Source organism: Crocodylus siamensis, chromosome 15 (genome assembly GCF_052110815.1).
Source record: "Crocodylus siamensis isolate JL-2025a chromosome 15, ASM5211081v1, whole genome shotgun sequence".
NCBI classification, from domain to species: domain Eukaryota; kingdom Metazoa; phylum Chordata; order Crocodylia; family Crocodylidae; genus Crocodylus; species Crocodylus siamensis.
The window spans coordinates 19,399,649-19,413,132 of NC_143409.1; the positions used below are offsets into that span (position 1 = coordinate 19,399,649).

At 42.3% G+C, this 13,484-nt stretch overlaps 1 protein-coding gene across 1 annotated transcript in view; it reads left to right on the forward strand.

Annotated features, from left to right (window-relative positions):
* The first annotated feature begins 447 nt into the window (after positions 1-447).
* The window catches only part of LOC149852198 (NAD(P) transhydrogenase, mitochondrial-like), an 87,479-nt gene continuing 74,442 nt past the window's right edge, over positions 448-13,484 (forward strand). The window contains exons 1-2 of the mRNA XM_090028251.1: positions 448-567; positions 5,774-5,970. Of these exons, the coding sequence (XP_089884377.1) occupies positions 5,832-5,970 (139 nt within the window). The 5' untranslated portion in view covers positions 448-567; positions 5,774-5,831. The remainder of the gene's footprint in view (positions 568-5,773; positions 5,971-13,484) is intronic.

Here is a 13,484-nt window from a genome sequence, read left to right on the forward strand (position 1 = left end):
TTGAGTAGGAGAAGGGATCTGTGGAATAGGAGCCAGCTCCATTTTGTCCCCCTTACTTAGGGCTGATTGCGTATCAAAGGGTAAGACCACATTCAAGAAAAGAGAAAATGCAGGCCTTGTGACAAGTTAAGGTCATCACTTAACCTTTATAGTGATGCTAGGACATTAGAAATGTGTTGTTAAGTTGCTAGAGCTAAGTCCTGGAGCAGAGGGATCAGTGCCTGAACTTACCGGAGGCTACTGCCCCTGACTGTTCTTATAGGACTACTGCATAAAGATCTCACTGCTAGACTAAATGCACTCTTCAGTGCTTCAGGGAGCTTCCGAAATATCAGAGCTGTGGGCAGGCTGCCAGAAACCCCCAGCATGCTTGCTATGAGTCTCCATGCTCCTAGTACCAAATTTAATGTCTTCAGATCACATGGTATCTTTTTATAGATCATATGAATGTACTTGTGCCCAGAGCCACTGAGCTGCTGACATGAAGGTCACTTACTGACTGTCCCCTTCCCTCTCAGCTTGTATCTCATGGGGGACAGCAGAAACTCCTAAGGACACCAATCTCAGGTTAGTCTCATTGTATTTGTCTTCTTCCTTCACTGTGTCCCACTTGCCTTTACAGGTTTGGCTGGCATAGCAGTCCCCTCTTTTTATGGAGGAAAGGGGCTTACTCCTGCTGTTGCTGCAGGACAGGGCTGCGGTGACAGGGTGAGTGAGATTAAATATCTCATACAAATATACAGCACAACCCTGTATCTCAAGAGGCATGGGGCAGTTGAACATCTCTCTGTTCCCTAAATAAAGGAATCTCCTTCCCACTGAATGAGATGTGGCAGGGCTGAAATCAGGGGTTATAGTAACATCTACTAGGGAAGGAATACAGCGGATCATGTTTGGTCCAAATTATGCTGCTATGAATTTATAGTAATCTTAATTTATCTCACTCAGGTGAATAGAATTACACCAGTGCAAACGTAATGTGAATGAAATTATGATCAGGCTTTGTGAAAGGCTTATGAATCCCCAGCAGGCCTTCAGGTTGCAAGAGAGCAGTTGTGGGAGGCCTGGGAGGTTCCATACAAGGATGTTAATATCTGGGAACTGCAAATGTCAGCACCATGTTGGAAACATATATATTGACTTTTATTCCACCACAGCAAGCAGTGTGGTATTAAACAGTTGCATTTGGAGGAGGCTTGCTCAGACTTTTTTTTAAAATAGCCTCTATTTCCTTCAGTGTGAATCAGTTTGCTTGTGATCATGCTTTTGTCTCAGAGTAAATTATGAATCTGTATCTGGCTATACTTGCTAGTAGGGCTGTGTGAAGCTTCAGTCGCTGATTCGATCTGGTGGAGATTCAGCCCGATTTGGCAGCTGGATCTCTTAAATCCAAATCAAATCAGGAGACCCTTTAATCTCTCCGAATCGAATCAGAACCCTCCAAATTGATTCGGAGAGATTCAGGAAGATTTGTCAATTCAGATGTAGACACAGCTTTAAATGTTTTTTCTACATACCTCAAGGTACCAGGTTGCTCATGAATGCTGCAATGCTGGGGCAGATGCAGCATCCCACAGGAGCATGGGGGGGTCCCCAGCATGCTTGGCAGCAGACCCGGAAGTGGACCAGAACTGCAGAAGCAGTTCTGGTCCACTTCTGAGTCTGCCAGGGAGCACACAGGCCCCACCCCCCCACATCCTCCTGGCTTGGCAATTGGTGCCTTCTGAGTCTGGGGGGCACTACCGGGGTCCCCCTGTAGCCAATCGCCAAGCCTGGGGGATGTGAGGGAGGCCCCCAGCATGCTACCTGGTGGACCTGGAAGTGGACCAGAAGTACTTTTGGTCCACTTTTGGGTTCGTCACTGAGCATACAGCCCCCGCTCCTATGGGACGCTCCATCCACCCCAGCATCACAGCATTCACAAGCTGCACCTGGTACCTCGAGGTATGTAGAAAAAATATTTAAAGCTGTGTTGATGTCTGAATTTCTGATTTTCCAAATCATCATTGAATCTTCAGATTTGGATTTGGCCAAATCAAATCTGGGACAGTGATCCAAATCAACAAATCGAATCACTGTCCCTGATTTGGGCTGAATCCAAATCTGAATCAAATAGGGCTCATTTCACACACCCCTACTTGCTAGTATCTTTCACGTTTGTCATGCAGAGATGATTTTGGATAGTTGAGTACCAGATACATTATAGGTCAAATGTTTTGGGATTTTCAGATAATAGGTCGGTGTATCATGTTCTATTGGGTAAAAATATGAAGAGGCCTGACAGCATCCAAATCTTGTACCCTGGTTCTTGTTACTTCCCTTATCCATAAGTAGGTTTTTAATTTCCTAGAAAAGGAGTAGCAGACATTTGTTCTGTTTGGCTGAGGAAATGTTTCCATGACAGTAAGTATGAAGTAGAGTTGGATGGATTTAGTTATATATGCAGCATGTTTTTTGTTTAATGTGCATATATGTATAATTTAACAAAAATAATCTTGAAACCATATATTCAGATTATGAACTAGAATCAGTCTATGAAACCTTTGTAGCTCTTCACAGAGTTAAGATGTCTTTGCAAAATACATTTGCCTAATAATTTTTTGTAAAGTTTTGTATTGCATGAATATGAAAGAAATATTGTATCCATCATAAGAAGTCATTCAAAGATCATAACGCTGCATTTTCAGGCTTTGTCCTAGTTTAGTTAACCTTAAAATATCTTTAAAATCTTAACAAATTAACACTTATTCCAAATAATTCTATACAATATGAATATGGTGAGTGGCAGTAATAACTGTACATTGGCTTTAATTAATATGTTTTTTATTACTGGAAGGTGCTATCTGGTGACCTAATATCCTCTACAATTTAATTCAATTTTCATCTGATTAAATTTTGGTAATGGTTGCCAAACAAGAAGTGTGTAATGGTAATAACTCAGGGATGGGCAATTATTTGGGCTGGAGGGCCACTTTTAAATGTGGGCTGGTTCAGCACCTCCATCCCCCTCCAGCTCACCATGACTCCTTAGGTGGCTCTGCTCCCCACTCATGAGTCGAGCAACTGGGATGGGGCTGTGGGCAGATGGGGAGTGGCACCTGGGAGTGGGACAGGCAGGTGGGCCTGGAGCCGGGATAGTGGGATTGTAACAGCTGTATTTTACCCACCTCTGTAATAACTCCATGGCTCTGAGCTATAATGCTTTATAAGCATTAAAGAACAGTATTGAAAGACATGGGAGGGTGAATTTCCCTTCATTCTTCTTAAATGAAAAAGGGATTTGATGGAAATGTTGCTGTAAAGCTGTTGTTCAGTAAGAGGAGAAGGGATCAAAATTCTTAACAGGCTACTTCTGTGTTTTGGTTTTATTAACTAAATTCTTTTCTGGTTAATACCAATTTCTTTGGAGCTGATGTAATAAAACCAAACCTCTTCATTTACTCACATGCTGCCTAGAATAGTGGTTCTCAAACTTTTTAGACTCAAGGCACCCTTTCTTAGACTCAAGGTGCCCCTAGGGAAATGCCAACCCTTACCATTTATGCATTTTACTGATTACAGAAAAATACTAGAGCAGGTCTTCTGTTGACAGAATTCAGAGTGTTTTTAACATTATGGATTCCTTTTTGAAAACTCTGGGTTTACATTGTGAATCGTGTGTAGGCGTTTGCACACCTAACAACACTAATACTGAGCAGTACCCTGCATCAACCTTAGAAGGATCTCATGGCATCTTAGATGAGAATCACTGATCTACAATAGCTGCCCAGAAGAGGAAATGGTTTAAAGGTGATGGTGATAGAACAGGATTCTTCCCTTTTCATTGCTAGCAAATTCAGTGCTGCTATGCTTTGTTGCAGGTCTGGTAATATTTGTTTTATTTCTTTGCCTTAGTTCCTGGAGTCATGGAAATACTTTATCTGTATTTAAAAGTAAAAAGAAATCCATCCTCCTCCACAAAAACCTTTCAGTTTGTATCTCTCTTCTTGCAGATAAAAGCTTGAAAATGTGAACCTTAAAGGTTCCCAAACTGAAAGATAAATAAAAAAGAACATGACATGTAATTTAAGATAATATCATGTATTTTTCTGAAGAGCCAGTCTCTTGATTTTGGGGGAGAAAGGGATACCAATTGCTTGGAGTTTGCCACTGAGGCATCCTGCTTTATTAACACACACAAATAGCCCATCTCAGTTTTCTTTATTTATCCTGAGACCTAGGGCCAAGTTCAAGGCTGAGAGTAGGGTAGAACAGTTGGGTTACTGACTGGGTTGTATAAGTCAGACTATCAACTCATTTGCAGGAGTATGCCACCAACTCATTTTAAAGGAGTATTCATTCCCTCATTTTGACCCCCTGACTATCCTTCTCCTCTCTGGGCATGTCTATACGTGCATTAACAGATTTTAGCTAGTGTGCATTAAATCTAGTACCTCTGGGTGCCTGTACACGAGTGTGGAAGCTGCTCTGATGCACTGTAATTACAACATATTAGGGCAGACTCCATTAATCAAGTCTGCTGGAGCATGGTAATTACTATGCCCCAGCAGCCTGCTGCCTCTTGTGTATCAGCATCTCCACCCTTCAGAATAGCAGTGGGGCACTTGAACTAAAGCTCTTTGAACGAGCTTTAGTTCATGTGCCCCCACCACCATTTTAAAGCATGGGGACACTGACACATGAGATGCTGTGATGCTTTAATTACAGTGGCTCTCTGAACTGCTCTAATTAAGGCACCACCCTCAGAGCACATGTAAAAGTGCCCTCCATTGTGAGGTACTAGAAAAATGCACGTTAGCCTACTTTAATGTGCATTAACTAAAGAGTATGGGTTTTAGGGACACAATGGTGCACATTAGTCTATTTTAATGTGCATTAGCAAAAATGCATGGGTTTTTTGTGACACTTTAATGTGCATTAAAATAGGCTAATGCGCATTAAAGCACATGTATAGATGCGCCTGTATCTGCCCAATATGGAACTCTAAAACCCAGAAGTGTCACATTTGTAGTAACTGCATATCTGGCTCTTATCTTATCTTCTGAGAGCTGGTAAATAAAGTAAAACCAAGAAAAGATACTTACTTTTAAAACAGTTAAAACAGTCTCATTAAAATATTGGTAAAGTACAAAGAATATGTGTCTTTAGTATAAGACCCATACTATGTGCAACCATGCACAACTCCAGTAGACTGGAGTTTGGAGGTGAATGATTTTAAAGAGAAAGCAGTGCTCTATGGACTGCTAGCTGCTATCCGTGAGACTTTCTTTACATGTGGAGATATGTGATGTGGCCATGGAATTCATTGCTTCACTTCCCATTTTCGGTGTCAGAAATTAAATCGGTGAAAGGTCTTAAACTAAAACTTCTCTGTCATGAAAAGGTTTTTCTTTTGCATAGAACGGTCTGGTTGCATAAAATAATCAGTAGTCTGAGCAAGGAAAGCACTGTTAGTCATTATCCTGGACTGAAGAATTAGAAGTCAGAACAAAATATTTCTGTAACCTTTGCTCAATTTGTTTATAATTGTGACTGTAGCTGAAGTCAGGCTGAGTCTGTGACTTGGCAGAATGCCTGGGTAAGTCATCATCTTTCAATTCCACAGACATCACCTGATGGAAAGGCCTTGTGCTTTAAGTCATTCTACAGTATAATATTAGAGGGATATGGCTGAGTTTTCTCTTTGCTGTGAGCTCCTGAACATAAAAATATACAGATGTGAGTTCGATTAATCAAGCAACTTGGTTTTAATAAGATTATTTTATACCTACAGGGCAACTGGACCAACATCAAGGGCACAGAGGAGTGTTTTTTTCCCTCCATTTGTGGAGATGGCTGGCCTAGTACGGTGTATTACCAGTTGCTCAGTGCCCTTGCTTCACAGTATAAATGTTAGGACATTACAACCAGCAACTGGACAACGAACTTTTAGAACTTTCCAAATCTTATGGAGTCAACAGGCAGCAAAAGGTACAATATGCATGTAATATTCATGCAAATGGTACTGTCATAAAGTATAGTTGTGTCTTAAATTAAACATATTGTAGTAGAAGTTTGTTTTCTGATACAGATGTCATATAGGGGTCAATGTCAGGTATAACAGAAAAATCTAATTGAGGATTAAACTTTTAAAACAAATTTCTGCATTTCCCACATGGTCAGTGAAAATGTTTATGTTCATCATGGCTTTGTTATATCAGTGACTTGTTTCAGTAAAAATATATGATGTTTCATTTAATCTTGAAGTAGGCCTTAATTTATGAAGAGCTTTTTATACTTCTTATTGAAGAAAGACACTGGGTACAGCTCTGTATTCAGCCTTATTGCTCCACTGGAATTAATCCAGATTTAAACTAATAAGACTGGGTGCAGAATTTGCTCTACTATGAACCAAGATGAGGTTCAAGAGCTCACTGAGTTTCTGAACATTTAAGAAATTTAGTTTAAAAATTCATCTGCTTACTATTGGTGATGAAGTGAACACTTAATAGAATAGTAAGTGTTAACAGTTTAATTTACCATCATTCAAATGTCAGCAAAGATTTTCTAAGTTATCTCTAGCCAGTTGCCAGATACTGTAATTGTTACCCACATCAAGGAGGTAGGAGGTAATATTCTTATTACACAGGATCTGGGCTTCACAGTGAAATAGACTCATAGGGGACTATAAGCCTAACCCTTCACTGAGTGAAAAAATGTACTGATATTAATGTTCCAGGACTGGTGCCTGATTTATTCAGGAAAACATTTTATAAATACTTGCATCAGATAGTTGTTTGTAGACATGTGCTAGTGTACATGTATGTGCAGCTACATTGGTTTCCATGTTTGCATTTGTGTGTCCTGCACTTGTTTTTTGGGGGGTTTTTTTTGTATTTATGATTTTCACAGGAATTTTCTTAAAACAATCAAACAAACAAAAATTTTGTGGGTCTGAAGTAAGGGGAGGGTTTATTTTGTGACAGAATTCTAGTTCTTGGATGGTGGAGATTGTGTGATGATGCTAGTTCTTTAGGCCCAGACTTGGGGAGAGCCTTTAAAGTATGGCTGTCTAACTGCAGACCGCAACTGTCCTATGAAGGATTAAAATGTGGTCCCCAGGCTTCTGTCCAGCTGCCGCTCCACCCATTGCTTCTACTGTTGCATCAGCCAGGGTCCCCAGGCTTTCCCTCTGTACTCTGGCTTCTGCTTGCTGCCCCCATTCCTGAGGGTGGGGCAAAGGTAGGCAGTGTGGGGGTCACTGTACATGGTGGAGGGAGATCCAGGCTGCCTGCTGGTTTGCTCATGCACAGCCATGAGGGAGGTTGCGCTGCTCACATTGCTGGTGTTGTGAGGGGTGGAACAGTCCAGGCTGGCCATGCAGCATGGATGGAAATCAGGGGAGTGAGGGAGGGAAGGGTGTCTGGAGTCCATGTGGCCCATGTGGTATGTGGACTTCCTGCCTCCAGAAGTTGGATAATCTTTCTTTAAAGAAAATGTACACAAAAATACTGAGAGATATTGGTTAATTTGCACTTATTAGATTTCTTCAGGAACCAACTTGTGAATCCTATTGATATAACTATAGAATTGGGGCATGTGTAGATGAAACTGGGGCCCTAAATTGAAGTGGTGGGTTTTTCAAAACACCACTTCAGTGCAGGGCCTTTTAAACTCCAGTGTCGTGCACACACCCGAACTTACCTGCCTCTTTGGTGGCAGGGAAGGGAGGGCAAACTGCTGGTGGGTGGAGCAGTCCCTGGGCTGCAGAGGAGTGCTGGTGCTTCCCTCCATGGAAGCGGTGGCCCCCACCCCAGGCAGCACCTGGCTCAGGTGGTCCTGGGAGGCACCACAGCCACAGAGGGAAGCACTGGGCCCCCGTGCAGCTCAGGCAGGCTCCAGGGGAAAAAAGAAAAATCAGGCTCCCTGCTTTTTTCTTTGGTGGCTGCTGCCAGGCTGCCTGCTGAGCCCCTGAGCTGCACAGACCCCAGTGTGTCGCTTCGAGGCTATAGAGCAGCAAACTAAAACTCCTCGCAGAAGTTTTAGTTTGCTGCTCCCCAAGTCATTTAAAGAACATTATGTTGCCGAATTTGCTACAGCAGCTAGAATTACTGTGCAATATGCTGCTGCTGTGTGCAAACACCAACACCTTTAAAGTGATGCAAAAGTATTTAACCCACTTTAACATGTCGTGCACACATGCCCTCCATTTCATCTACAAAGGGCATTGATCTTTAACATTTTTCTCATAAAAAACTTGATTAAAAAAAAAGGTATAGTGAACTGGAGAAATGCAAAATCCCTGTTTCACAATTCCCAGGACTAAGCTGTCTCTTCCACATAGATTCTAGTCATACACAGAGAAGTCCATGTGGTCTTAGGAAGAGGTGGATTGTGCCACAGAGTTGGAAAAGGACTTGCATATTGTATGTGTATATGTAACAAATGCTTGTTGTAGGGGTAGTCGCAATCCCCCCGATGGCTGTTTAGCTCTTGCCAATCTGGCTCCCTTTGGGCACTCTCCCATTTACTTGTCTGCCAAGCTTTGATGTTATTAACTTCTGAGGAGAGGAAGGCTGCCAAGGTTTCCCAAGCCTGCTCTTATCCTTATGACCACAGGTGCCTGTGGTCATTGCCTTAACAGCCAATTATGTGAGCTATATCCTCCCCAATTCCCACTCCCAAGCCTCTCAGGTGATATACTGACACATCCCCTTCCTGGGCTCTGGGCTTCTGGCCCCAGTCCTCACCTCTCCCAAGCTATGGGCTCCTTGGCCCTCCCAGTCTCTGATTGTGGCCCCACACCTAGGCCAGGTGAGACCTTCATGCTCCCAGGCTCTGCTGATATTCCCCTGTGGGCTCTAGACCTCTGCTGCTTGCCCCTCCTGGGCTCCAGACCTCATGGCTCCCTGACCCTGCTGATCTTCCCCCTTTTGGGCTGTAGCCTCTCAGACTCCTCACACTTGCCCTTCTCTGGTCATATGGGCTCCCAGTCCCAGTCCTTGTCTCTCCTAGGCTACAGGCTCCCTGGCTCTCTTTGTCCCCATCTGTGATCCTCAGTCCTTGGCCCCCTCTCTGGGCCCTGGCTCTGCTCCTAGGGCAGTTGAGATTGCCAGGCTCCCTGACTCCGGCAGTCTCCAGCAGACCAAAGGTCAGGGACTGCTATCTCTGGGCCCCAGCTCCACTTCTGGGCCAATGAGACTTTTGGGCTCCCAGGCCTTGCTGACAATCTGCTGCACCTGGGCTCCAACCTCAGGCCTCCTGGCACTTGCCCCTCCTGAGCTACAGACCTCTGTCTGCCCCTCCCCATGCTTTGGGTTTCTCCACCCTTGTTCTCAGGCCTACGTATTCCAAGGTCTGCTTCACCCCTCTCAGGCGCTAGGCCCCTGGCCCTGTTGACACACTCTCTGCCCTCAGGGCCCCCAGCCCTCATGAGCTCACCCACTCCTGTTCCCATGCCTCTCTCTTCCAAGGCCTGGCTCATCCCTGAGCTCTGACCTTGTTCCCATGCTCAGTGCAGCTTACTGCCAGCTCAGCGGTTATCTCAGGAGCCTGCTGCCAGGAGCTCCTCTCCTTGTAGCACTCAGGGCTAGAGTGCCAGATCAGTTCAGGCCCTGGGCTTATATGGCTCAAGCCCGGCCCCCTTTCAGTCAGGTGACACTCTAATTAGCGTCCCCGCCACCTGCAGGCTGCTTCTCAGGCGGCCTCTCCAAGCGCCCTGGCACAGTACAATGCAGACAGCACATACAGAAGTACTATGCACCATTTTAATTTGGCTTCTGCTCTGATTGCATTTTAACTTGTCACAGCTCCATCTATTTTCAAAAAGCCTTTAATCTCTTTCATTTAAAGAGGAATTTGCAATAAGAGGAGCTCAAAAACAAACAACATTTATTAACCATCCAGAACAAAACAAAAATTCCCACAGTTGAGTTTGGCAGCAGCTTTCTTGATTTATACGCTAATATAATATCGAATATATGCAGAAGGCCAGCCAGCTTGCACAAAAATACACATCCTTCTTTTCTACTTTTATTTAATCGGGGGACAAAAATGCTGAAGTTTTGCACAACAAACCTTCAAAGGTCCCTTAATGTTTCACAGGAAAAACAACTTCATCATGGTTGTGGGAGTGGATTTCATTTTAGCAAAGCTCTAGAACAGGTTACTTAGAGCAGTGGTGGAATCTGCATCCTTAGGGGTTATTAAGACCCAGCTAGACAAAGCCTTGGCTGGGAAAATCTAGTTGGGGATGGTCCTGCTTTGAGTAAGGGGTTGAACTTGATGACCTCCTGAGGTCTCTTCCAACCCTAATTTTCTATGATTTTATGATTTTAGAGACGGAAGAAGCAAGCAGGGTACAGCCAACTATCTGTATGTATTTAAAGTTTATCTTCCTCTGATGGTGTATGTATACTTGGACATTGATCTTGACGTGAAATACTCACAATTTCCATTCTTACGACCTCAGATGTGTGCTGTAGAATCAGTTTCAAAGCTTCCCAACCTATCTGTCCTTTTATACTTCATCTGTGATTCCACTCGTGCAAACATCAAGTGATTTACAATGGGGATTAGCTTCATAAGCTAGTTTTAAGGCTATATGGACATCAGAGCCTTCCAATACTAAATCCTACTAACTGTCATATTTTCCCCCTAAAACAACCTTTATCTGTATACATCTACAACATGAAATTTGAAGTTCACTAAGCCAAAGAGACAGAGATAGTCAACTACACAGAACTATATTTTCTCCTGCACCTCTTGAAGCCACTTACTTAAATGCAATAATGTATTTTGGCCATTATCTTTTGGGTTGTAAATTTGAAACATGGTTGTGATTCTTGGCTGGTACCCAAATACAGGGGGCCAAAATCCACTTTCCTACAGTCATGAAGTCAATGGACTGATTCTAAATCTACCCTGGCAAACAGCAGAATTTAGCCCTGCATCCAAACAACCCAGTGTCTAAAATCATTTTTGCCCCTAACTTCAACTTTCTGCCTCAGTGCTTTCCATTTCAACAGCATTTCATCCTCAAAACTCTCTTATTAGTTTGGTGCTGCAAATCATATTATCCCCACTTTACAGATGGGGAAATTAAACACAGGACAGTTAGTTTCTTTTGAGGGATTGGGCTGTGAGTGACAGAGCTAGAAACTGAATTGAGGAGTTCCTGGCTCCCAGCCTTATGTTTGGTCTAACATTGGGATCACCTGTTTAAATCAGCACATCGAAGCTCTCTTGGATATGTAGTAGGATCTGGTGAAACAGGAGAAAAGTATCCCATACACAGAAACTATTCATGTAGTAATATAATTACTAGAACGCTAATAACAATGTCTAAATACCTTGACTGATATTACATGACCATGATTTATAGAAAAAGGGATTACCAAGTCTTTTAGCAATAATGCAAAATATTGCATTAAGAGAAAATGGTCTAATCACTTTTATCACTAGACGGCAACTCAAACTAAAGGGCGACCATAAATTTTGTTTTCAATATGGAATCAGAACTTGTGGTAGAGGTGATATCTTTTATTAGACCAGCTAGATATTTGCAAACGGGCCATTCTTGTGACATTCACAGGTTGTCAGCCTTGAATCTCATTCAGATGGCACAGCACCCAATGAGGTGCACATGCTATAAACTGCCATCAAAGGGAAAATTCAGTAGGGCTCCTGTAAAATTATGTTTAGTGTTTTACTGCTAGCTGATAAACTAATAGGTCATACTAAAAGGAAGCAACTTAAAATTCTGCAAAAGAGAGATGAGCCTGGTAGATATTATACCACAGGAGTAAAACAGGCAGCAGGGAGAGTCATAGGGAAGCTAATGTCACAGAGGAATTCTTCTTCGTTTTGTAAACGATGGAAGATGACTTTATCTTTCTGATAGTTATTGCTCTGTATTTATCCTTAGAAGGCTGTCTGTCCTATGATGTGAGATGCAGAGCAGCGCTTCCTACTATCTTTGCAAGATCAAGTGTTTCTCTGATGAACATTTTTTACTATATATGCATGTGTGTACATATGTATACATACATACATACATATAAAATCTCTAATTCCAAGTTTCTGATATATATGTATGAAGCAGAAACTTGGAATTAGAGATTTTCTTTCTGAAAATAAACCTGTTTCTTCACATATACACATGCCTGTTTTTTCATTTTACTTATATGTAAAAGGAAGAAACAGTCTTATATTAAGAAAGGAAAACTGTAATTCCAAGTTTCTGCTTCTAATACAACCACATGGAAAAAGTGAGGCAGTATCCCATATTCTGTTCTGGCACCATGTTGTCTGAAGTCTATGAGAGGAATAGCCAGACCGCAGCTCACAAGTTGCATGTGGCTCCTGGACAGTTTAAACACAAGTCCTGAAGAATATTTATCTACAAATTACTATGTGAGATGGGGGACTGTATATGGCACTTATTCTGGTAATCTGGAGCTAGCGTATCTTGAAAGTTTTGTGTCTGTGACTCTTGGCCACGTCAGGATGTCAGTTTGGGGCTAGAAGGGTTAGGAAGTTTGGCCACCTTTGGTTTGTTAATTGTATAGGTCCAATTGTAACCTCTAGGTCCAAAGAAGCTAAGCTGCCAGGTAATTAAAAATCTGCCCCCAGGTCTGGATTGATATTTAAATTTTACCAGTGACCCCTATATATTCCATGGTATAAAACAAAACACCAGATTCAAATACATCTCCCAAAGAATAGAATTAATTATATCATTTTTAATCCTCTGGATCATTTTTAAAAATAGGTTGTGACACTCCACTTAAAAATATGCTAAAGAAGAAGGGTTAGTTTTAAAGCAGTACTTCTTACACTTTGATCTGTGCAGTATTGCGGGTGTGCAAAATCTTTATTTGTGGGGATCAAGTAATAAATCAATCAAACCAGCAGGTGATCCATGAAGTTTTCCAGAGAATAACAGGGATTTGGAAGAATTTCTTTTCTAGACCTTATTGGGGCTCCTTGTTCTTTCTTCTTTTCTCTCTTTCTGCTTCTCTACTTTTGACTTTTTTGCCATTTCTGTTTTACACAGTGTCTTTCAATTGCCATTACCGGAAATTCCAGTAGCAACTCTGATTCAAGAATCCTAAAGAAAAGCTTGCTGGAATGAGCTTGCTTTGTAAGGCTGTGCAGTTTTTTTTGTTTGTTTTTTTAACTAGCGTTGTGCATTTTCATACAGTTATCTGAATCAAGTGGTATGGTTTCTTCCTTGGCTGCAGATAAAGCTTGGGACTATAAATGTCCAAATCTCCAAATATTCTTTCTGTCAGTCTGTAATTTGGTTGTTGCTGTGATATGTCAGTAGTGTTCAGGGACAAATCCAAAGGGGGTGTGACAGTGCAGTTGCACCCCACTTTGGTTGTGTGTCTCCTGCACAATAGATTCTTAGTGCACACTGGCATGTCAGCAAACCTCCTGCTGGGAGCTTCACATGTGCTGGGAGCGATATGAGCTCACTGGCTGGCCTTTCTGGAGCTCCT